This window comes from Mustela nigripes, chromosome 3 (assembly GCF_022355385.1).
Source record: "Mustela nigripes isolate SB6536 chromosome 3, MUSNIG.SB6536, whole genome shotgun sequence".
Taxonomy (NCBI): Eukaryota; Metazoa; Chordata; class Mammalia; order Carnivora; family Mustelidae; genus Mustela; species Mustela nigripes.
The window spans coordinates 95531928-95555307 of record NC_081559.1 but is presented as its reverse complement, the minus strand read 5'-3'; the positions used below and the strand labels follow the sequence as shown (position 1 = coordinate 95555307).

The 23380-nt window shown below is 46.2% G+C and overlaps 1 protein-coding gene across 3 annotated transcripts in view; it reads left to right on the top strand.

Annotated features, from left to right (window-relative positions):
• The window catches only part of MGAT5 (alpha-1,6-mannosylglycoprotein 6-beta-N-acetylglucosaminyltransferase), a 337143-nt gene that overhangs the window by 126580 nt on the left and 187183 nt on the right, over positions 1–23380 (top strand). For all 3 annotated transcript variants that reach the window (XM_059394405.1, XM_059394404.1, XM_059394406.1), the window contains one exon: positions 13151–13315. In XM_059394405.1, the coding sequence (XP_059250388.1) occupies positions 13151–13315 (165 nt within the window). The remainder of the gene's footprint in view (positions 1–13150; positions 13316–23380) is intronic.

The window sequence follows — 23380 nt, the reverse complement described above, 5'->3', positions numbered from 1 at the left end:
GAAGAGTTCAGGAAACTGTGTGACCTGTGGGGCAAATATGGACCTCTCTCATTTTGAGTAATTAAACGTTGATTGAAACCGAACCACTCCCAGTTGTTGATAACAACTGCAAAAACAGAGAAGCAGGGTAAAATCAGGATTTTAGAGGACATCTAAAACTCGCTGACTCCATCTTTCAGTAGTCCCCATAATTCAGTCTAAAATACTCATTGATCAGGTCCTGTCTCTCCTTGACTCAGCAGTTTCGCAGGACTCCCATGGTCTAAGGCCTGGACAGCAAGCTCACCTTGGCCTGAGCCTCCTTTTTTTAGAGGAGGTGTCCCTAGGGTGGCTGTTTTTGCACGCAGTGGCAAGAGCTGAGTAGTTGCCACAGGCTCTTGTCAATCCCTGCTCTATCCATGGAGCCCTCTTTCTATAGGATTTTGCTTGGTGTCCTAAGACTCATCTCTACACTTGAGTCCACTTTAAGACATCTTCACATAAGGTGTGCATCCAAATGTTGTGTTTCTCTGTCCTCTGGAAATGCCTTTTTTTTTTTTTTTTTTTTGAGATTTTATTTACTTGTCAGCACAAGCAGGGGGAGCAGCAGGCAGAGGGAGAGGGGGAAGTAGGCTCCCCACTGTGGGGCTCCATCCCAGTACCCAGGGATCATGACCTGAGCTGAAGGCAGCCACTTAACGACTGAACCACCCACACCCCTGGAAATGCTCCTTCTGCATGGCAGGTCAGAGGCTAGTGGTTAGGAGCACGGGCTTTGGAGGCAGGCGGTGTGGTCGTGTCGCATTCTGGCTGCGGAGCCCGGGCCCTCAGAGTGCAACACGACTACGTGATTGCGCATGTAAGTGAGGTGCTTGTGTCCAGTGTTGCTTGTCTGACGAGTCCTTGGCCTGCCCTAGAGCTTGCACGCTGTCCTCTCCTCCCCCATCCTTGTTCTGCCGATTTGAAAAGAGACTTCTGAACTTCTTTTGGAATTGGGGAATTCAGAAGTAGTGCCTGGAAGATGTCCCAGGCGGCCTGTGTGGAACAGTCGGAGCATTCATCTGTGGGGTGTGGACGGCGTTTCTGCGCGCTCCTCTGCCACGACGAAGAGGGGGTGAGGGGGAGAGGGGGTGAGGAGGAGAGGGGCGTGTGGAGCCAGGGCCTCCTGCCGCAAGGCCTCCACCGCATCTTCCCGGCCCGCGTGGCAGGGCCATGCCGGTCAGTGACTGCACGGGAACTGTGTCCTGAATGCTGTCACTCACCCTCGTCAATGCCCTTCTTGTTTCTGAGGTGAATTGATCTCTGTCTCTGTGGCCTGACCCAAATTCTGATGCCTGGTGATTGCCTCTTATCTACGACACTGGCCCTGTCTGCTTGTGCCGCCCAGGGCCATGAGAGACAGCCTCCCTTAGTGGCGCATCCACATCTTAGTTGCTGCAACCTTTCTTGCCTCTTTGGTGCCCTTTGCTGTTCTGGATGCAGGGACTGTGGCTCAGGCTGAAGCAGTGTAGGCCTTCAGCAGGTCTGCCACCCTCCCCTGCCCGTTTCCCGTTTCCCTGCTGTGGCTTTTCCCTCTTGGCCTCCTACTCTACCTTACCTCCAGTGTCCGTCCTGACTGCCTGGACTTCTTGAGCCTCAGTTGTCCCGTTGACTGGCTGTTACCCCTCAAGCCTGGCACTCTGGGATATGTCTGTGTGCTCTGCAGCTATATGACAGTGCAGTCCTTGTGTATACAGTTAGAAAAAGACGGAGGGGGGGGGTCCCTGTTCTTGTGAACGCTATGTTCATTTTGGAGGGAGAAATAATAGAGACAATATCAGATAGTAATTCCAAGAAGAAAGATGAGACAGGGATGTGTCATTCTTTAAAAAATGCACGAGGCGCTACTTGGAACGAGAAGGTCAAAGAAAGTCTCTTAGGTGTCTCCCCTACTGACGTTGGGGAGCTGTGGGTGGGGTGGGAGGAGGGCCCTTGAGGCCCAGCAGGCCAGGCAGAAGGCAGGGTGTGTGCCCCAGGCCTGCAAGTGCACTCTTGGGGCAGAACTGAGGTTGCTGGGGCTGAACAACGGGAGCCAGGAGCGGTGTGGAAGGGGCCCTTATGGGCTCTGGATCTCAGTGTGACGGCAGGGGGAGAGGAGTGCAGGGGGAATGGACGTTCTTGTGAGGGAGTCTGGCCTGCCCTGGGGCCTGGGGGCCTTGGCCCCTCCCTGTTTTCTCCTCACCCCCCACCCCTTAACTCCTGGGTTGGGGAAGAGAGGTAAAGAGGAAGAAGCTCCTCCTGTTTCCTTAAAGAGGTGAGGTTTGCGAAACGTGGGCCCTGGAGAAGAGGGTAGGATTTTTGGTTGCTGGTCAAAGGGCAATGCATTGGGCTTCAGGTGGCCCTTGTTGGCCTGGGGTTGCCCACTTCTAAGACATTGACCTCATTTAGGGTTCTGCTCATAGGCCAAAAGGAGGCCCCCACTGTGATGCTGGCATGGTGGCCTCTTGGTAGCTCCTGCTCAGTGTTGCAGACCTATATAAAGTCTGGAGAGTTAGATGAGCTTTTCTGCATGTTTGGTCCCACCCCTGCTATGAAAGAGAAGATGAAAAATACTTAGGTTGAATTTCACCAGAGATTTTAAAAAAAGCCTGTGAATGGCTTTTTAAAAATTGTATTTATTTTTCTTTCTTTCTTTCTTTCTTTCTTTTTTTTTTTTTTGGCTCTGTTCCTTCAAATATGATCAAGGCACTGTTTTCTTGGAGGGCTGGGGCGCTGTGGAGAACCACCATTGCCAAAGCAGCAATTCTCCACCCTTGAGGGAAACACACTGCTTTGGAGTGACACTGGGAGGAAGAGAGGAGCTGGGCTGGTCAGTGTGTCGGAGGAGCGCCGTGGTTGCTCTACGGGACGTGGCTGTTGTGATTAAAGGAAGGGCTTTCTGCTTTAGAAAGTTGGCAACCTAAAACAGGCCTCTCTGGGCTTGGAGCTCTTCCAGGGCTGTGTGGTGGCAGTCCCCCCACCTGGCACCCCGGCAGAGCCAGGCTGAGTTTCCAAGCACGCCCAGCAGGGCCGCGTGTCTGAGGAGGGCCTCGGGGGTGCTGTAAACAGAACAGTCAGACTGTGTCTCTGGCAGGGATTGGAGCCTGTTCTTCTGCTCTCTTTGTCCACAAGACCTGTCCTTTCCTGCCTCATTGCTGCTTCAAGTCCTAGCTTGAGGAGAGAACAGGCATGAGGGGATGTGTGTGTGACTCTTGGGCTCATAGTGCCCGGGCCCCTAAAGTGGGGTTGCTCCCTTCACCCAGGGGCCTGTCAGAACCGGCTGGGCAGACGTCATGCCACTGTGGCCACCCGCAGGAGCTGTGGACCCTTCCCAGACCTGTCTGGGTACCAAGCTGTCTTCTGGGACCGCTGGCGGGGCGGTGGCTGAGCGCTCGCCTGTCCCCGAGTTCCTGCCTCCGCCCTTCCTCCCACCTGCGTGCCTCCTCTCCCCAGAGCTTGCTCCTCCTCTCCTTCCGTTCTCTCTTTCATGATTTCATTCTGTCTTACAACCCCTAGACCACCTATTTTTCTAACACCTAAACCACCTCTCATTACATAGTTACTGGTCTATCGCTCATCTCTCTCCTTCATGTAGCAGGTGAGCCCCCAAAGAGCAGGGATTTTTGCCCCTCTTGTTCCCCCTGTGCTGCGGGGCTCAATGCGTGCCTGGCCCTTAGTAGGAGCCAGGAGTGATCGGCAGCAGCTCCTTCACCCTCTTATCTGTGTGGGACCGTTCCAGCTGGGGCTAATTGGAAAGTCAAGTTTTTAGGGAGATTGGAAATGAGACGAGATTCCCCCTGCATTCCATGTCTGGGGGTGGCTCCGAGTGGCTCTTGTGCTCCTGATTCTGACATAGGAACCAGTGTTTATTCTGGAACATCGTTAGAGAGTGTTCATATGTGGCTGTAGGGTTCCTTACTGGGTGTGTGACCTTGGGCAGGTGACTGATGTTTTAAAAGCCCGCTTCCTCTTTTGTAAAACTGAGGATATAAGAGTATCATTCACCTCCGAGGCTTGTTGTAAGGCTCACCTGTTACAAAGCTTACTTAGGCACTTAGATGAGTGAAAAGCATTCATTGTTGGGAGTTCTCACTAACCGGGGCCGACATGTACCGACGGCTGTTAGCACCGCACCAGAACTGTTCGTGTGAAGTGGACGCTTGTTTATACGTTTGAACATAAGGCTTCAAGAACGTGTTTATGTAGCTGTTCTCCATGTTTACAAGGGATAAGACATGAGAGGAAGTAAGGTTCCTCATGTTTACAGGGGATAAGACAGGAGAGGAAATAAGCTCCCCTCCAGAGGGAGGGAGACAAGGACAAGCGAGGCTTGTCCACCAGAGTCACCAGGCCTGCCGTGACAGCACCAGCGCTGGGCCACGCCGGCCAGGGCTGAGGACAGGGTTGAGGCTCCAGACAGAATCTGTCTGGCTTTTCCCTGGGCCCCTCTAAAAGTGTGCGGGCTCTACAGAGTGACTTTGGCATTTTAGAAACAGGAGATGTGACTGTCACTGCCCCATTCAAAAGAGAAGGCTTCTCCCTGTGGGCTGGGAGCTGGGCCGGATTTGGTGAGCTCCCGCCATCTCTGAAGGAAGGCACTGCTGGAGGGCACTGTCTCTGGTACGGTGGTGAGTGGGAAGGAGGAGTGTGTGGTGGCTGCCTTTCCTGACGGTGAGGGAGGTGTGCACCCCGGGGAGTCTGGTCAGGACCCTGAGTGACAGTGGGCTTGACCACTCAGAGCCCAAATCCATTTCTGTTCTATAAAAAGGATTAAAATGCTGGACTCCAATTCCATGCATCCGGCTGGGTATCAGGAAAATTGAGAAAACAGCCCAAGAGCTCTGTTCTGGATATTTACAGATTCCAGGATGCACTTGAGATCATCAATAGGCCAAGATATGATTTTTTTTTTTCCTCACATTCTGCTGCCTAGAAAATGCCTGGAAATACTAGAGACACCCCCCGAGCACCTCAGGAATAACATTTGCTTCTGCAACACATTGGAGTCAAAGCTGAAGTCTGCCCTTGCAGCCGAACCCAGGAGAGAACAATAGTCAGTAATATTGCGCATCTGAGCTGCCCTTTCTCTTTGAGGTGGTGGCTCAATTACCATTGTGACATGGTGTGGCTGCCCGTGACAGCTGCGGGGCGAGAGCATGGTCACAGGTTTAGGTGGCTTTAAGAATTCACATGCGCAAGGCAGTGAGGGTCAATCACTGAGCTGTTTTGAGGGGCAGGGGGTGCCTTCTTACCTGACATCAGGTACGTGGGGCCAGTATCTTGGGGAGGGTAGAATTCACTGCACTGGATATATTTCAAATAGCATTAAACCTCTGTGATTGTCAGAGTACCGTAAATACAGAAAGTGGAGAGCATGTAGGCCGTAAGGCAGTGAAAAACCCTGGACACTCTCGGTCCTTGACCTGGGTGGGCTTGGTTTAACATGAAAAGAAAGAAGTTCATTTTCAACGGAAGCAGCTGTGTGAGTCACCATTTCCAGACTATTTAACGCAAGATAGAAGATGCTGTCAGTGAAACACACAAGGGCGAGGATGATGCCACGCCCATTTCTGTACTCGAAGAAATAAAGAATAAAAAGTAAAACACTCCCTGACCCCAAATCCAGATAAAATTTGATTTCCTTCCAGTCCTTTTTAAAAATGCAGATCCATGTACATACGTCATTTTTTAAAAATTGGAATATTTCACATACAGCTTTTTAAACTCTCTTTGTTGTATTTTCTCATGCCCATTAGATATTTTTAATGGCCATACACTTTTTTTTTTAACCATCCGTTCAATAAATATTCAGTGGGCTCCTGACGTTAACAGCCGGTGGTGATAAACAGAGATGACAAGATGCCTGCTCTGCCCTCCCTGAGTTCCAATCCAGTGATTTATTCTGTCTTATGAATGGATAGGCATATGTAATTTAATCTTTTTGTTGGGCATTTGGGTAGTGTCCAGTTCTTATCTATAATAAATAACATCATGGTGTCCTTGTACATAATAAATGGACTGGATTTTGCTTATTACTCTAACTGTATTGTCTTTCTGTGTAGAGGTCACTGTGAAATTAAAAATATATAACTGATGAAACTTGACATTCTGGCAGTCAGTGGAAGGGAGAGGTTGGGGCTAATTCTTTTTTCATTAGCACCTTCCTTTCTCATTAGTGCCCTGTCTTTGCTAGTTTCTCCAAAGCAGCAAGTGAAGCTGCCCCTTGTTGAAGCTCTGCCCTGCAGGGCAGCCATGGTGGAGAGGGACTTGGATTAGGAGCAAGCCCAGATGCAAATAATATTTTCCAGTTCAGATATAAGTCCTTGCTCATTGCACGGTTGGTTCTGTGCCAGCAGGTCATGCTGGCTACACCTTAATCCCATTGTGGCTGTGCCCAGCGTCCTTGACTCGTGGACTCCACAGATTCTGATGGAGGGCCTTGAGGACAGAGCCTGTGGAGGTTGGCCTGGAGGACAGAAGGCTAGATAACTGCTGCTTTGGAAGCATGTCCCCTGGGACAGGGTGGGCTACCAGAGGCCCCAAGCACCTTCCTGGATCATTCCTCAAATATTGATTGCCTGAATAATCTGGGCGGTTGGGGTTTACTGCCCTGTCTAGACCTATAAACTGATAGACTTTCCTACCAACAGGAACCCCTTTGTCTTGAAATCCCATCTCTTTGGGCTCCACCTTTGGAGGCACGTTTAGCTGGCAGTGAAATCACCTTGGCTGTCCTGCTCAAGAATGTGGCAGCTTTCTCCAGCTCCTGCTCACCCCCTGGAGTCATGCTTTCTGGAAATGAAAACTTAAAGAAGCTGTCAGGGCACCTGTTCTGAGATTTTTGTCGATCTCGCCCTTGATCAAAGCACTTCTAGTACGATAGAAAGCAAAGCTAACTTCCCCCAGAAGGACATTTTAAATGTTTTCAATTGCTTTGATCTCATCTTTGTCATGTACAGTAAGTTTTAGGAATATAGAATTCCGGTAGTAATGTTGGGATTAAATTTTTATGGCTAAGGCTTTGAAGCACAAACAAAATTTTAAAACCCTGTTAGTAATTGAAAGTTGTAATCCTGCTGAGGACACATTTTACTGCTATAATAACTGTAAAACACAATGATAAATATAAAAATGTTACACTAGAATTTGAAGGAATATTTTTGCCCTAATTTCTTTATTAAGCTCTGTAGAACTTATCCTTAGGTGTACAATCTTATTGGATAAGTGGATTATCATTAAGACTAAAACATAAAAATGTTCTGGTGTTTAAAATTGCAGTAAAACAGATTTTGCAGGTTTAACTGTAAAATGCAAAGGTGAGAAATAATTTCATCCCCTGGAAAGGTATGATTTCCTTAGCCTTATTGATGGGAAGTCTCTTCTAGTCCATTTGTTTGTTGATTAATTCATTCATATGTTCACTTGTGTAACACACACATAACTGAGCACTGTAGTGTGCCAGTTGGTAAAGACACAGAGATGAAATTGGCAACATATTTGCCCTTGTGTATTTTGTTGACACTATCTTTTATCTTGTGTCGAACTGTCTTGAAATAGGGACTCTAAACAGCTTCTTGTTGAAAATAAACTTCTTTTCTTTTACACTGGAAGAGAAAACATGCCTATCCAGGTAAAGTGCCTAGGGAGCTCAGGGTTTTGGATTGCTTTATATTCCATTTTCATTTTGAGGAAGAAAGTATGGAAATGCAAACTCTGTAGTATTTTTAGTATGGGAGTTGCTCAGCGAACAGTGGCATCAGTGAGCCTTGAGGATGGTTGGGATATGATTTAACAAAAGCATGTGGCAGAAGCCCAGAGGTTAATCCCCAGTAAATGTGCTCAGAGGCAGCAGGTCAGAGACACCTGCTGCCTGGCAGGTCCACAACACTCCTTCAGAGGCAATAGGTAAGTGCCATTGGATCTGGAACCAGACTGTCTGAGCTGGAACCCTTGATCTGCAGTCATCTGGGGCAAATGACTTCATCTGTCTGTGCTGCAGTTTATCCTCTGTAAAATGGAGATGGTAACAGCAATACACTCCTCATTGTCTTGGTAGGACTCTGTGAAGCAATGGCGAGAAGTGCTGGGGACAGCAGCTGACACAGCTCAGTCAGTGGCGCTTTGGGGGTGGGGCAGTAGTGGTGTTGGTGGCACGTCCTGTAGTTGTGATAGTGAAGCGTTAGTGTCTTTCTCATGGTCATGACTTCTCCTCGTTGCACCATGTCACACCATGTCACACAGTCACAGAGGTCACCCTCTAGTAGGTGAGTTCAACAGGAGAGAGTACGTCCCTTATTGGGGACTGTATTTTAGGAATCGAGGAAGACTGGCTTCTTGTTTTTTGACATTTTTTTAGTATAGTTGACATACAATGTTACTTTAGTTTTAGGTGTGTGACTTAGTGATTGGACAAGTTTGTACGCTATGCTGTGTCTATCACTGGTGTGATTACCATGTGTCCCATTACATCACTATGACAATGTCGTTGACTGTGTTCCTTATGCTGCGCCATTTATTCCCGTGACTTACTCATTCCATAACCAGAAGCTGCTCTGTCCCACTCCCTTTCACCCATTTTGCTCATCCCCTACACCCTCCTCTATTGCAGGTGTTAGTTCTCTGTATGTATAGATCTGATTCTGTTTTAGTTGTTGTTGTTGTTGTTTTTTAAATAAGGTATTTGTCTTTCCCAGTCTGACTCACTTCACTTAGCATGATACTTCCCAGGACTACCCATGTGGTCCCAAATATCATGCACTCATCCTTTTTATGGCTGTGTAGTATTTCTTTGTGTACATCACATTTTTTTTATCCATTTGTCTATTAATGGGCACTTTGATTGCTTCCATAATTTGGCTATTGTAAATAATGCTACAATAAGTACAGGGGTGCATGTGTCTTTTTGAATTAGTGTTTTCGTATTCTTTGGGTCAATACCCAGTAGCAGTATACTGGATTATTACTGGTATTTCTATTTTTAATTTTTTGAGGAACTCCATACTGCACCCAATTGTATTACCACCAACAGTGCAAGAAAGATATTTTTTTCTCCATGTCCTCACCCACATGTATTGTTTCTTGTGTTGTTGATTTTAGCCATTCTGACAAGTGTGAGGTGATGATGTCTCATGGTACTTTTGATTTGCATTTCCCTGGTGATGAGTGATATTAAGGATCTTTTCATGTGTCTGTTGGCCCATCTGGATGTCTCCTTTGGAGAAATGTTGATTCATGTCTTCTCCCCGTTTTTTAATTGGATGATTTGGTTGTTTGGGTATGTTATAGAAACTCTTTATATGTTTTGGAGATCAGCCCCTCATCGGATATACCATTTGCCATTCTTCTCCCATTCAGTAGGTTGTCTTTGTTTTGTTGATGGTTTCCTTCACTCTGCAAAACCTTTTTATTTTGTTGTAGTCCCAATAGTTTATTTTTGGCTTTTGTTTTCCTTTCTCAGGAGACATAGCTGGAAAAATGTTGTTATGCCCAATGTCAGAGAAGTTAATACCTGTGCTCTCTTCTAGGGTTTTTATGATTTCAGGCCTCACATTTAGGTCTTTAATCCATTTTGAGTTTGTATTTGTGTGTGGTGTAAGAATGTGGTCCAGTTTGATCTTTTCCATATAGCTGTCAAGTTTCCCCAACACCATTTGTTGAAGAGTCTTTTTCCCATTACATGTTCTTGCCTGCTTTGTCATAGATTAATTGAACATGCAACTGTGGGTTTATTTCTGGGCTCTGTATTCTGTTCCACTGATCTATGTGCCTGTGTGCCATTACCATACTATGTTGATTACTGCAGCTTTATAATATATCCTGAAATCTGGAATTGTGATACCTCCAGCTTTGGTCTTCTTTTTCAATATTGCTTTTGCTATTCAGGGTCTTTTGTGGTTCCATACAGATTTTAGGATTACTTGTTCCACTGCTATGAAAAATATTGTTGGTGTCTAATAGCGATTCCATTAAATCTATAGACTGCTTTGGGTAGTATAGACATTTTAACCATACTCTTCCAGTCCATGAGCATAGAATATAGTATCTTTCCATTTGTTTGTGTCATCTTAAGGGTGATGTAACAGTTTTGTATTCTCCCTAGGCTGTCCTCCACCAATGACTATCACTGATAACTATAGTTTGGGGTGGGGCGGGGGATGGGGGGTGGGGTCTCTGTCCCATAGTCCTCTTACCTTTTAACAGAAAGACAAAAAATTGCAGAAGGTTACCAGCCCTCGAGAGACCATCAGCTTGGGCTGGGCCTCCGTCAGCTCCTGAGAGGAGGAGGGCTGATTCCTTCATTGTACTTTGCATTATATTTGTAGCAGTGCCTCCAGTTCCTTAGCAAATGGAGGTCACGCATAATGCAAGTTCGGTACAAAGGGGTAGTAAGGAAGAAAGGGTTGGGAGCGTATGCCCAACTCAGTGGTTCTCACACTGGGGCTTCGTGCCCCTCTCCCCCCAGGGGCATTGACAGGAGGGGTTTTGGTCTTCATGTGGAAGGATTGCTATGGTCGTTCAGCCTCTAGAGGCCAGGGGTGCTGCCAAACACCCTTCGATGGATGAGACGTCTCTCCACAGCAAAGGATGGTCTGGCCCAAAGTGTCAGGAGTATCAAAGCTGAGAAAGCCTGATTTAACCCATCTTAGGGATCCCGGGCTTCTGTGTCTAGCTCATCTCAATTGCGGGTAATACTTAAATGCCATTTTCTCTGTGGACTGCTTGGCTGGTGGTAGGGCCTTCAGGCAACAAGGCTGGAGATAGAGGAGCTTGATCTCCTGCATCTGCGCAGGGCTTTTGTCACACGCTGCAGCCACCTCCCAGTGGCACCGCTGCCCCTGCCCACAAGGGCCGGCCTCTGGCGATCTTCAGAATTCCGGAGAAGCAGTTGATGCTTTCAGTTCATTGTAAGCGCACAGCTGGTGGCCGGCTCCCGTTTCTGCCAGCTGAGGGTATGCCAGGGTTGACGGTGAGTCATGCTGACCACGGGACTGCAACTCCTGGAGGGCAGTGAGCTCATGACCCTTCTGATAAACTGATGAGAGTCCTGCTTTGCTCAGGAAGACATTTCTTGAGGAAGGATGCGAGCGTTTCCCAGAGGAAGTTTTATTTTTTATTTGTATGTGTAGCAGGTGGTTATATAGTGCTTCTCATGTACCAAGTGGTGTTCAGAACATTTTGTAAGAATTAACTCATGAAGTCTGCATAACAACCTAAAGAGGTTAAGTTTATCCTTAGCACTCGAGAATGAGGATGTAACTGAGAAACGTTGTCTCCAGAATCTGGGCCCTCAACCACAGGGCTCTGGAGGAAAGACCTTGAACTTCACACTTGGGCTCTTTTTCTACCCTGGCTCTTGACTTCTGGCTGGTCCACTGAGGCATCAGGGAACAAGGCCAACCCGATTCAAGTTCCCACTCCAGTTTATTATCTCTGTAGCCGTGAGCACGTCACTTCATGCCTTTGAGCTTTGTGTTCTCCTCTGTAAAATGAAGTCATTTTACCTCACCTACCTCACGGAGGAGGCGAAGGTAATGTGGGGCTTCTTAGATTTGCGGGTGGGCTGTAAAAGGCATTCAGGAAACATTAGCTCCCTTCTGCCCTTCTCTGCTGTGATGGTGTTTTTAGCCTGTTGCTCTAATGTCGTAGCCGTCTTCTTACCTGTAGGTGAGAGACGGGCTGAAGAGCGAGAAATAGCCCTGGTTGGGTATTTGTTAGAACGAATGAACGAACTGCTGCAGAGGTTGACCTTGTGAGGAAGTCTGATGTTCCGCTCGGGGAGAGTGGTGGGGAGGTTGTGCTTATGCCAAACAGAAAGCACCAGACTTTGTGGGTTTGCTTTCTGCTTGCAATAGTTAGTCTGCTCCTGCCATGGCTCTCATCTGTATACCACCAACAATATAAACTTCCATGTCCAGTACACATCTTTGTTTCTGTTCTGATGACTTTCGTCTCCACCTGGCAAAATAGGACAGCCTGAGTGCCTTATGGCCAAGGTTCAAGGTTAGCTGGTTGTGTTCTGGGGCCAGTGAACTGATCCAGTGTGCGCTTCTCTCCTGGTCAGGTGAGATCACCTGCTCAAAGCAAGTTGGTACTATTCCCAGTAGGAGGGAAAGCGGCAACTTTGCACTTGTCTCAGCTCAGGGTGTTGCGTAACCTGCTCCCTACATGGTACTCTTCTCCCCGGAACCACTCCCAATTCACTCATGAAGCTGGACTCTAGTCCCATGGATGGCTGGCCAAGTGTCCTTCTGCCTTTAAAACACGTGCAGGTCAATGTATCTTTCTCTGATTATGAGTTGCCAGAGGAGAGAGGCTTAATTAATCTCCTTGTACGTGTGAAATACCTTGTGTACAAACTTTGTAAATGCTTTTGTATCCATGAGGATAAAGTGTCTGTCTGGAGAGAAGTGGAGAGAGGTGTTCCACAGTCAGATGTGTGAGAAAGGGAATCAGCTCTTAAATATAAGCACCATGAGAGAATATCCCAGCATCTAGAACAGTGCCTGGCACAGTAGTTGTTGAGTAAATATTTCCCAAATGAAGGAATGAGTCTGATCTTAATTTAAGTATCTTTCTAAACCTCATTGTAGTTACCTCTGCGTTAACCCAGCATGCCCAGCATCTGGAACTGTAGTCTTTATTAACTATTACCAAAGTACCCAACAAAAGTAAAGACTTGGCAAAAAAAAAAAAAAAAAAAAAAAAAAAAAAAAAAAAAAAAAATGGGATGTACTAGAGTATACAGCACTGAAACTAACAATGAACTTGGTCCAGAAGCTACTGTAAGACCTCGCTTCACTTGGGGGTTGTCATTGTATAGGTCAGACCCATCATGCTGTACGAAGGAAGTTAACAGAGTGCTTTGATAGGATGCTAAGAAACATGGAGTCTCCTTAGTGGCTGGGAATAATTTTATGTCCCCTCCTGCTAAACTCGTGTGACAGAAGAGACCAATGTGTTTTGTACTCTCTGTCATCTTTAAGATAGGGTTTTTCAAGACATGTCTTCAAGCAGTATTTCTCAACTATGCCACTCTTTTTGGTTCTTCATGTCAGAGACAGAGGAGGAAGAGGAAGAGGAGAGGAGAGAAAATGCACCAGACACATGTACAGAAGCCAACGAGTTTTTAAACTCTCTGCATTTTCTTTTACAGATCTGAAGAAAACTCTCGCCGTGCTGTTGGATAATATCTTGCAGCGCATTGGCAAGTTAGAGTCAAAGGTGGACAATCTTGTAGTCAACGGCACGGGAACAAATGCGACCAACTCCACCACAGCTGTCCCCAGCTTGGTCGCACTTGAGAAAATTAATGTGGCAGGTAAGAGCGGCTGTTGTGCGCCCTGACGTGGAGTCCAACCGTGCTCTGACCTGGGAAAAGAATCAAGGAGCACAGTGGTTCTTATTGGGGTAAAGCCCATCAACTTGGTACGACCCCTCTGAAGCTGATTTTAAATTTATTTTTGATTAACATGTTAAAAGACTTTAAAGGCTCATCACGATGTGTAATATCTGGTGGTTTCTGTGACACGTTTCATATAATAAGCTCCGGAATTCACTTTTAATGAGAAGATTCTTTGCATGGATAAATGGAATAGAGAGGTTATCTGGGAAGTTTGTGCCAGTTAGAGATCCTTTCTCCTCCCCGTTTTTATCAGACAGTTTCAAAAGTCTGTTCTGTGTAAGAGATTCTCCCCTTCCCGTTGTTAAGGAAGAGCCACCATTGCAAAAAATGCATTTTGTGTGTACATGGGGAGATAGAAATTCTGGAAATGGGACTGATAAAATAAACAGCCCCTGCCTGAGCTTGGGCTGCTTCTGTCGCTGCTCCCGGGCACCACCCTGCCTGTCTCCTGGGGATGCACTTTGTCTAGCCTCCTCTTTAAAGTGGAATCTTGGATGAGAGAAGAGGCATAGATTAAAAACCAATCCCAGATCACACACAGCCTGGTCTGCCCACGGCTTATGTGGATGCTCCCTTTGCACAGCCCTGGGGTCGGTCTGAGTCTCTGTGGTTGTGCTAGGATTTGCTTTCATTAGAATGAAAAAGCAGAGAGCCTGAGGATAAAGATGAGTTGCTTTGGGTGAAGTGTTGTAAATGAGTTGTCTGCGCTCCTGGTGGTGGTATCCAAACTCTACTTAATGGATAAAATAAGGAGCTGGGTTGCTTTCTGCTACTTTGAAAATCGAATTTAGCATCCTTTGGGGTTTCTCTCTACCTCTCACTTGTGCTGTAGAAATGTACAGACTAAAGTGGGAGAGATTCTTTTCCTTTCCTACCTCCCAGTGTCAAAACATTTAATTGTTTCCCATTATGCAAGCTTGTTGTATTACTTTTCTCTTCTGTTCTTTGCCCTTTAGCAAGTGTTAAATTACAAAATATATTTCTAATAATCCAAAGTGTCCAACCAAAGAAAGGTATTAAAAATAACTTTTAATTACAACACAGAGGCAGTGTCATCTGGGCCATAAATCCTATCTTCCCTGCAGTTTCCAACAGCTTCTGTAATTAGACAAGAAAACCTCCCACTGTGTTGAGCTGCTTATTAATAAATGGAACCCATGCCTCTCCAGTCTCCACTCCTCCACCCTGTCTGCAGTAGACAATGCTGTTGGACAGGTCCTATCTGCTGACTTCATGGCAGTTCTGCATTATCATATTTCCAGAGGTGGAGTGGGGTGCTCTGCCTTGACCTCTGCCGCCTCCCACTGTCTCTGTCCTATAGAGCCCCTGCAAACAGGTCTGTTGTCATTCTCTGCCCTGATGAGGGATCAGCCTTTGGCTGTCCTCTTTGTGTGCCAGGCTCACTGGGAGGCTAATCCTACCTAGGCTCCAAGTACCTGGGTCCAGAATTGTAGGTGGACCTCCAGGAATGAAATGGGAGGGAGTTGGTGACTACTTCTTTCTAATGGGTTCCCAGCCCCACATACTGAGTGAGTTAGTTGACTCGATTAACACACACCTCTTGAGCACATTCTCTAAGTTGTTAGCTCTGATGGGTCTCCTTGCCCCGTGCCACTGGTACTGTGTTTTACTGATAAAGAACCAAAGGATTTTGTGTGTTTTGTGGGGTTGGGGAGATGGGGGGAGGAGGGAGCAGATTTAGAGTTGTTCCTCTGATAATTAACTTCATTCTCCTTCCTTTGTATTTTTTGTGTGTGAACCACTCTGTCTTTGCGATTTTTATTGGCCAATCAGGAAAATAATCTAATGCCCAAATCTAATGCCCAAAATCCCATCGACGGTGGCCATGTAAATGGGGGTAGCTATGAGGCTTCTCACAAGAATGTGCATTGTGAAGGTGGGTAGAATTGAGGCATAGGGGTCTTATGGAAGAGATACAGACTCCTAAGAATGGATTGTGACCCAGAAGATAATTGGAAGGGAGGAGAGGAAGCTAATATCCAGCAGCCATCCAGGAAACACCGGTTAATGTTTGTGACCCTTGGCACGATTTTACCCAGTCTTCTCAACATCTAGGAGAAGCTAGAGTTTATGGAGTTTGGGTGTTTGGAGCAGGGGCTACCTTTGGTATTGGAATCCCTTGAGCCTCAGCTTAAGACCGAGCACCATAAAGAGGAGAGACGGTGAGTATTGGCTGTCTTCCTTGCTTTCCTTTGTAAATCATCACAAATGGGCAAGTTTTGAAAAATAGGCTGCCATTTTCTTAGAAGTTCCTGGAGAGCTGACAGTTTCCTGGGATATTTAATAACTTGTCTAGTAAGGAAGTTCTCCATGTCTTAAGGGTCTGTTGTGGCCAACCTGTGTAAAAAACAAGCTTGTCCCTGTGTAAGCAAGTGCATTCCTCCCTTAGCGAGACCAGGAGGAAATAGAGCCATCCTCCTTTATTTCCCTGGAGGGTGGGGGAGGGGAGCTTTATAGTTTGTCAGCTAAACAACTTATATCTAACTCTTTGCCCTGTCTGCAGATGAGAGTGCCAAAAAGGACAGAAACTTCAGTTTGTAGCCCTTGCTCAGGAAGAAGCCATTTCTTGCTTTTGTTGCCCTCTCTCTGAGCCATGGCCCTACAGTCCCTGTACCCTTACTGTCCTAGCAGGAATGGCTTGGAGCTGGGAGAGAGTTCATTGTTATAGGGTTCCAGTTCCAACTGAGTGAAATTTTTCTTTCTCTCTTTTTGCATTAAGACATGTGGTAATTGCTCAGAAATGTTCTCCCTGGTGTGTCTTTACTGCTTACTCCGGTGTCTTACTGCTTGCTGATGTTTCTGATTGCTTACTGTCGTGTCTTATTGCTTGCTGATATATCTTCTAGTTGGCTCTAAACTGCTTCTAAATTGGGTACCATGGCAGTTGAAGAAGGGTTCCCTAAATTTATTTTCTTTTCGGGGATAGCTCCGTGTGTATGTGTGTATACATGCCCTTCCTCTGTTCGGCTGTGTTCTCTGTAACTTTTATCCAAAATGGCTTTTCTTTCTAAATTTATCACTCTTGGGCTTTTGGATGATGTAAAAGGGATGTTCCCCTAGAGAAATCTAGCTGGAAATGAACTTCATTGGAATCAAGAATTAGCTTGAACTGCATTTTTGAGCTTGGTTTATCTTGTTGAAGATATAGGTGAATCAAAGAAGCTAAAACCTAGATTAAAAAAAAAAATCCCCACCCTTCAACCAGTCACCTAGTAAATCAGTTTCTCTTCCCTGAAAGAACTTGAATGTTTCTTTGCCAAAATTATCCCCTTTCAGAATGATGTTTTTGTTTTTTGGAAAGACCAAGTCTGCTTTTCTCTACTTTTATGGTTTTAAATTATGATGTGGAGCGAATAGTGTTGGATCTGGAGTTCTTTGCCATGTGCTAACATAGGGGAAAGATTTAAAGAAAAAAAAAAAGAAGAAGAAGAAGAAAAGAAAACCAAACAAAACAAAAAACTGTGATCGTGAACGTCCTTGCCATCTGAGGCCCGAGGGTGTCCCCTTAATCTTTGTTTAGCCCACAGTCTTGTTCAAAGCCTACCTGTTGACAGTACTCCGTAACTGCCCACGCCGATTGGATGATGCTGGAGGGGACAGCATGTGGTTTCACTGCTAAAAGGAGTTTCTCCTTCTGGAGAAACAACTTCTCCTCTTTTCCATTTCTGCTCCTGGGGATTTGCTTGGAAGTGGGGCTTGGCATTTCATTTCCCTTTCTCAAACCCTAGCAAACACCACCTATGAAGTAGGATTTTTTTCTCTTTTGGCTTTTCATATCTGAACTTCCCACAGATTCTTCCCTGCTGTGGCACCCTCTCGGCAGGTGATGGATACAACACTAGATTGTAATATTTTGGGGAATGGGCACGTGGTGCCGCTCTCCCCGTCAGGTGGGTGGGGGGGTGCATGTTTCCCTCTGCATTTCTTTCTTTATACTTTGAAGAACCAGCTCTCGTCTTTCCACATCAGCTGAGGAACTGATCAGCAAGGAATGTTTGCTAAAAGGCACAACTTAATGATAACATTGCTTTGCATTACGATCACTTACAACTGCAAGGTCATTTAGGAAGCACAGTCACAGACCTGAAGGTGCAGGCACAACTCCAGTGGCTGGTTTCTAGTATTGAGTCTACATGGAATGGTAGCTACGCCTGCGTTTCCCAAACATGAACAGCCATGTGCGGTGTATTTCCAGTGTCTGCTGGTGAAGTGCAATGTATTTGATCTGGGTTGCTGTTCCCAATAAAAAGAATCATAATTATTATTCTACCATTTAAAAATTGCAAATGAAAAATGTCCCCGCTGAGTTCCAGGACTTGCATTGGCAGTGCAATTTTCCCCCTTTTGTGCTGCTAATGGACCTTGAAATTAAGTTGCACCAGTGCTCTTTGCTCTTTGGGTCCCCCGTCTTATCAGTTGTGTTGGAGTAGCACCTGAAGTGCCCCAGCCCCCTGCCCAGCTCCACAGGTGGTCTTCTAGGGATCAGGTAACGGGCCAGCCTGTGGTGCCCGCAGGTGCTGCAGAGAAGCAGGACAGACCAGAGATTGCACGGTGCTTTCTTATTAATGTGAGCGAGAAACGACCATGTTTCTCCCATCGACACATCGCTCTCTGTTTCATTCTTTGTCAGGGCAGCACGAAAGACTTGGCTCCTTGTCAGAAACAATTCTTTTGATATCTTCCTAGAAAAATGTGTGTCATCGTTGGTGTGGTTTTCACTTCGTGTGGTCAGGGTGTTTTGATTTTTATCATGAAGAAGGAGAAGGAGTGCGGGAGGAGGAAGAGAAAGGAACATACGGTTCAAGAGAAGTGATGCCGCCCTTTGAGCATGGCTTTTACAGCATTGATTCTCAGCTGCAGGCGATTCTGCCCTCCCTCTCCCACCTACACATCCTGGCCACACGTGGCAGTGTCTGGAGACATTTTTGGTTGTCACAACTGAGAAGGTGCTATTGACATCTGGTAGAAAGAGGCCAGGGATGCTGCTAAACATTTTATAGAGCATAAGCTAGCCCCCACAACAGCGAACAGTCTAGCCCAAAATGTCAGCTATGCTGTGTTTGAGGAGTTCTTATTTGCAAGGTGGCGTGGAGTCTGGTGTTCCACGTGTGACCAGTGCAGAAAGACGCTGAGGATGTTGGGCTCAGCTCATGGGCCAGCTGAGACGTAAAGCCTCCTTCTCTCTTGCTCTCAAGGCTATTTGCAAGTCCTAAGCCCCAACCACTTTTAATTTTGCAACTGATCTTTAAGACCTCCAAGAAAGAGATTTTTATAAACTCCCAGAAGGCTCTTGGGATCCTGACCTTAAGAAACTCCTTTCCTGGACCCAGACCAGTAAATTTTTGGCAACACGCATTTCACTCCTGCTTATACAGAAGGTAATTATTTCTTTTCATGAAAGAGCCGCTAATTCAGAATAATGATGGCAAAGCAGCCTGAGAGAGTAGATTTAAATTACAAGAATGTTTTAGAGGAAGTTCTATTTTATTAATTTTAAGCAGAGTCTATAATTATCAAGACAGGAGAGAGTAAATTGAATAAGTTAAGGAAAACAAGACAGGTTCCCAAAGATGTACTTCACGGCACGAAACAGCCTACACAGCCTATTTGGAGCGGCAGGGAAGGAGGGGACCCTGAGAAAGGTAGGTTGAGGCAATCTGTGGAGAGTTTCCAGTGTAGAACTCGGGAGTTTGTGTTTGTTCTGTAGGCAGTGACAGCTGAGGAGGCTTTAAATAAAGCCGGCGGATAATGAGATGAGACCTGTATTTTCAGAGAAGAATTAATGGCCATGTGGAAGTGGGGTGCCTTAAAGGGGGTCCAACTGGAAGCCAGGTGAGAGAGTTGAGTGGAGGGCGGAGAAGGCTTGAAACCGGGCATCGCTATGACGCCCAGGGGAAGAGGGGATTAGAGTCCTATGGCGGGTGGAGCTGACCTGAGGAGGACACTGTGGACCATGCGAGAGGATGGGGAAGAAGCTGTCGTCATGACCGGGTGATGCCTTTATTGAGGAAACAAGCCAGCACCTCCAGTATCTTATGAAGACAGTAGCCACGTGTTAATGCAGGTTGTTTTGCTGCAAACCACATGTTGAAGAATATCAGTTTAAAGGAATTTGGAATGTTGGTTCTGGTGCTCAGGCCATGGATGTGTTCAGGCGGTGTTCTGGAGCCAGGCTGCTCTGGTTCGAATCCTGGCCCCACCACTTCGCACCTGGTGACCGTGGGCATCTTTCTGAACCTTTCTAGGGCTCTATTTTCTCGTCTGTACAGTTGGGAAAATACTAGTAATGCCCGCTTTCATGGGGGTTGTTGATGAGGATTAAGTAAACTTCTTAGATGGGTGGCTGGTACAAAGTCAGCGCTATATGAGTGTTAGCTAATTACAGTTCAAAGACATTAATTTTGTTGATGTCAGAATGGACTTGCATTGACTAGGAACTCAAATATCACCACCGGTAGTGACTATAATAATATTTGTGTAGTGCTGTATGGATTAGAAAATAGTTTCTCATATGTTACTTCATTTGAATGCTTTAAACTTACAATTCCCAAATTGACCTTTTTTTGTCAATACTTAAAGGCTTAGCAGGAAACCCATGTATTTGTCAATAATCTCTTAAAAGAGGCAAAAAAAAAAAAAAAAACCCCGAAAAACTCAGAACACCTTTAACAGGGAGTTGGGGGCCCATGCAGTTGTCTAGTTCAGAAGATGATGCTGAGCTCAGCCCTGCTGGGTACAGACATGGGGACCATTTTCAAGAAGCTCAGCTGTATTGGCTTCTAAGTTGCCATCATTCTAAGGACATCTTCTTGGGGTGGTGGTTGAAAGGGTGACAGTGGAGTCTAAGTTTTGGGGAGCATCATTGGGGAGGGTTCTGATCATGTAATCACAGTGCTCAATGACATCCTCTTTGCATATGCCTGGATCATGCAGGTCACCCCAGTGTGTCTTGGGTGGGGCGGGGGGAGGGTTCCAGCCAGTGGGTAAAATACGTATGGCGACCACAGACGCATGTCACATTAAGGTTTGGATTTCCAGAAAGATCCTAAGCCTGACTCAAACTTTTCTTTCCTTGGGGGTTCAGAGGACACAGCTCCAAGAATGCTAACCTTTCTTCTACCATTTTAAATGCTGCTGTTCTGGCTGAATGTGCACAGCCCTGCTGGGAGCTAGCCTCGCCTACACCATGCTATTTATTTATGCTGTTACACATTTACATGTTTCTGTCCTTAGCCTGGAATGCCCTTCCGTTTTTCTGGCTCTTAATTATCATCTTTTTCAAAACTCCTCTAAAAGCACTGTCTCCCACAATAAGCCTTATAGAGACCCTCCAGCCCCAGAGGTTTCTCGTGCCCTTGCTTTGTGTTTTCACCACTGCTGTGGACATTCTCGGACCTTCCCAGGCTACATCTTTCTCTGCAGCCAAGCTCTAAGCTCTTTGAAGGTATGGGCAAGATAGCCTACATTTTTTGTTTGAACCCAATACCTACCTGGGAGCCTGGCAAATAGCAGGTTTGCAATAGGTGCCCAACTGAATGCGCTCCTCCCCCTCTGGGAAAGCACCAGGGTCATCCACTGTCCTAGAACTCCTGTCATGACAGTGATGACCACACAGTCAGTTCTGGATCACTGTTTTTGCCCCTGGCCTGCTCTGATATTTTCCTGAACACTTCAGGAATTCCCAGAAGCACCTGGAAAGTTGACTGCTAACCTGTTCAAAGAGGAAAATGCTTTTGCTTTGCTACACTTTCTGAAAACTAAGGTTCCATAATAAGATCATTTATTTGTAATATTTGGTGGCTAATTATGTAAATAGGCTTCAAACCATTCTGACGAGCTATAATATAATAAAAATTGCTCTGAATGAAGAGTCTTTGCAGAAAAGCAGGAACCTACTGATACTAATGCCTTTGGACTTGTTACCTTTAAGGAGTACATAGCTTGGGATGCCTGGGTGGTTCAGTTGGTTAAGCAACTGCCTTCGGCTCAGGTCATGATCCTAGAATCCTGGAATCAAGTCCCGCGTCGGGCCCCCTGCTCGGCAGGGAGTCTGCTTCTCCCTCTGACCCTCCCACTTTTCGTGCTCTCTCTCTCTCTCATTCTCTGTCAAATAAATAAAATCTTAAAAAAAAAAAAAAGTACTTAGCTTTTTCATTTCAGAAAGTCAGAGTAGGGGGGCACCTGGGTGGCTCAGTCAATTAAGCATCTGCCTTCAGCAAGAAGGAAAAAGGTCAGGTTATTATCCCAGAGTCCTAGGATCTCTCTCTCTCCCTCTCTCTGCCCCACCCTCCCCAACATGTTGCTCATGCTCTCTCTCACTCTCCCTCACTCTCAAATAAGTAAATGAAATCTTATTTTAAAAAAAAAAAAAAAAGTCGAGTCTGTATCCCTATGAGGAATGCTGTTTCTCCCCAGCCTCTTGAGGGTGGTGGAGAACAGGAGCTCTCAGGAATGTGCAGTGCAGTACTGACCTTGGGAACTTGTAGGGGCTTTACTTTCATGGATGCAAATGCCTCTACACAGGGCTATTCAGTGGATCAGAGAGAGGACATGCTGAAATAGATTTGTTTGTTTTAATCAGAGGGCGACAGATCCCACTTGCTCTAATTTGGCTAAATGAGGTACGTGGATACAGTTGTGCTATCATCCCGCAGACGGTATTGATTCCGGAGACCTTCCACAGCCGCAGCACAGCGGATGCTCTCCTGCAGACACTCCCTCGTCTCTGCCAGTCTGTCCTGTACCTGTTTTTATTGACACCTATTTCAAAGAGGCATTCTAGAGCCCAAGATTTAAAAAGTCGGAAAAATTGTAGAATTAAAGTTGTTTCCCTGGCGGCAGGAGACCGTATCTATCGCTGGCTGGTTAAAAACGGTTTCTTAGCTATGGAAGCTTGTGGGATTTCGATGGACTTTCTTTTAAGCTCTGCTGTTGGCTTTGCAGATCCATAGCTTCTAAAATTAGGCAACCTAAAGGAAAACCAGTTTCTAGTTTTTGTTGATGTTTTTTTCCTTCTTGGTGTAGCTCGGAAAAGGAAGAGAGAAAGCCTTTGTGGTGAAGGTGGTCTGAAATGGTTTGCTGCATTTAAAAAAGAAGGAAAGAGGCATCCAGTTAGTGGTGTGGCTGAGAGGGGCTGAGCAACCCCACAGTTCATGGCAGCAGATGTCCTCCTCATTACTGTCCAGAATGATATCCTTTCTTTGTCTCTCTCTCTCCTTTACCTTTGGACCTAAAGCAGATCTCATGGGCCGGATCACAGCACCCAAGTCCACTTATGTCAAGCTGAGGACCCGTAGCCTTGGCAGCGCCCACAGAAGGCTTGTGTGTCTGGGGCAGATGGAGGGTTGAAACCGTATGTTGGTTTGCCTTGTCAGAGTTTGTCCAGTTACACTGTTAGCTGGTGTGAAGCTGTCTTGATGTTCCATGTTGGGGAGACTTTTGAGTCAACATCAACTGTGGGAACTTGCTCTCAACCTCCGTGCAGCTAGGGATGGGCCTGTAGAAGTTATTACAGAAGAGCCACAGGGAGCATCAAGTGAAGGCCTCGTGCCAATACTTCTCCCACTGTGGGGGGACAAGACTGAACAGGTTTGTGGTTCAGACACAGACTTTAGACCCTGATAGCCTGGATTCAAATCCTAGCTCTGCTACCTCCTGCCCTTGAGTGTCTCCTGTGTTTGAAATCCTAACCCTCATCACAATCCCGTGGCACAGGTACTTTATGCCCATTGTATGGATGAGGAAAGTGACTGGGTTCAACCAAGGAGACATGGGCAGGCACAAAATCAGAGCTCAGTCACTTTTGGCCACTGGGACTTGTACTTATTAACCTGACTCCAAGTTTGTCCTGTGAGCCAGAGGGTAGGAGCAGATGGCCAGCGCTTATTGAGTGTGTAATCTACCTAGTGCTGGTGCTATCTTTTATAGAGAAAATAGTATAGGTACCTGGGATAAGAGATT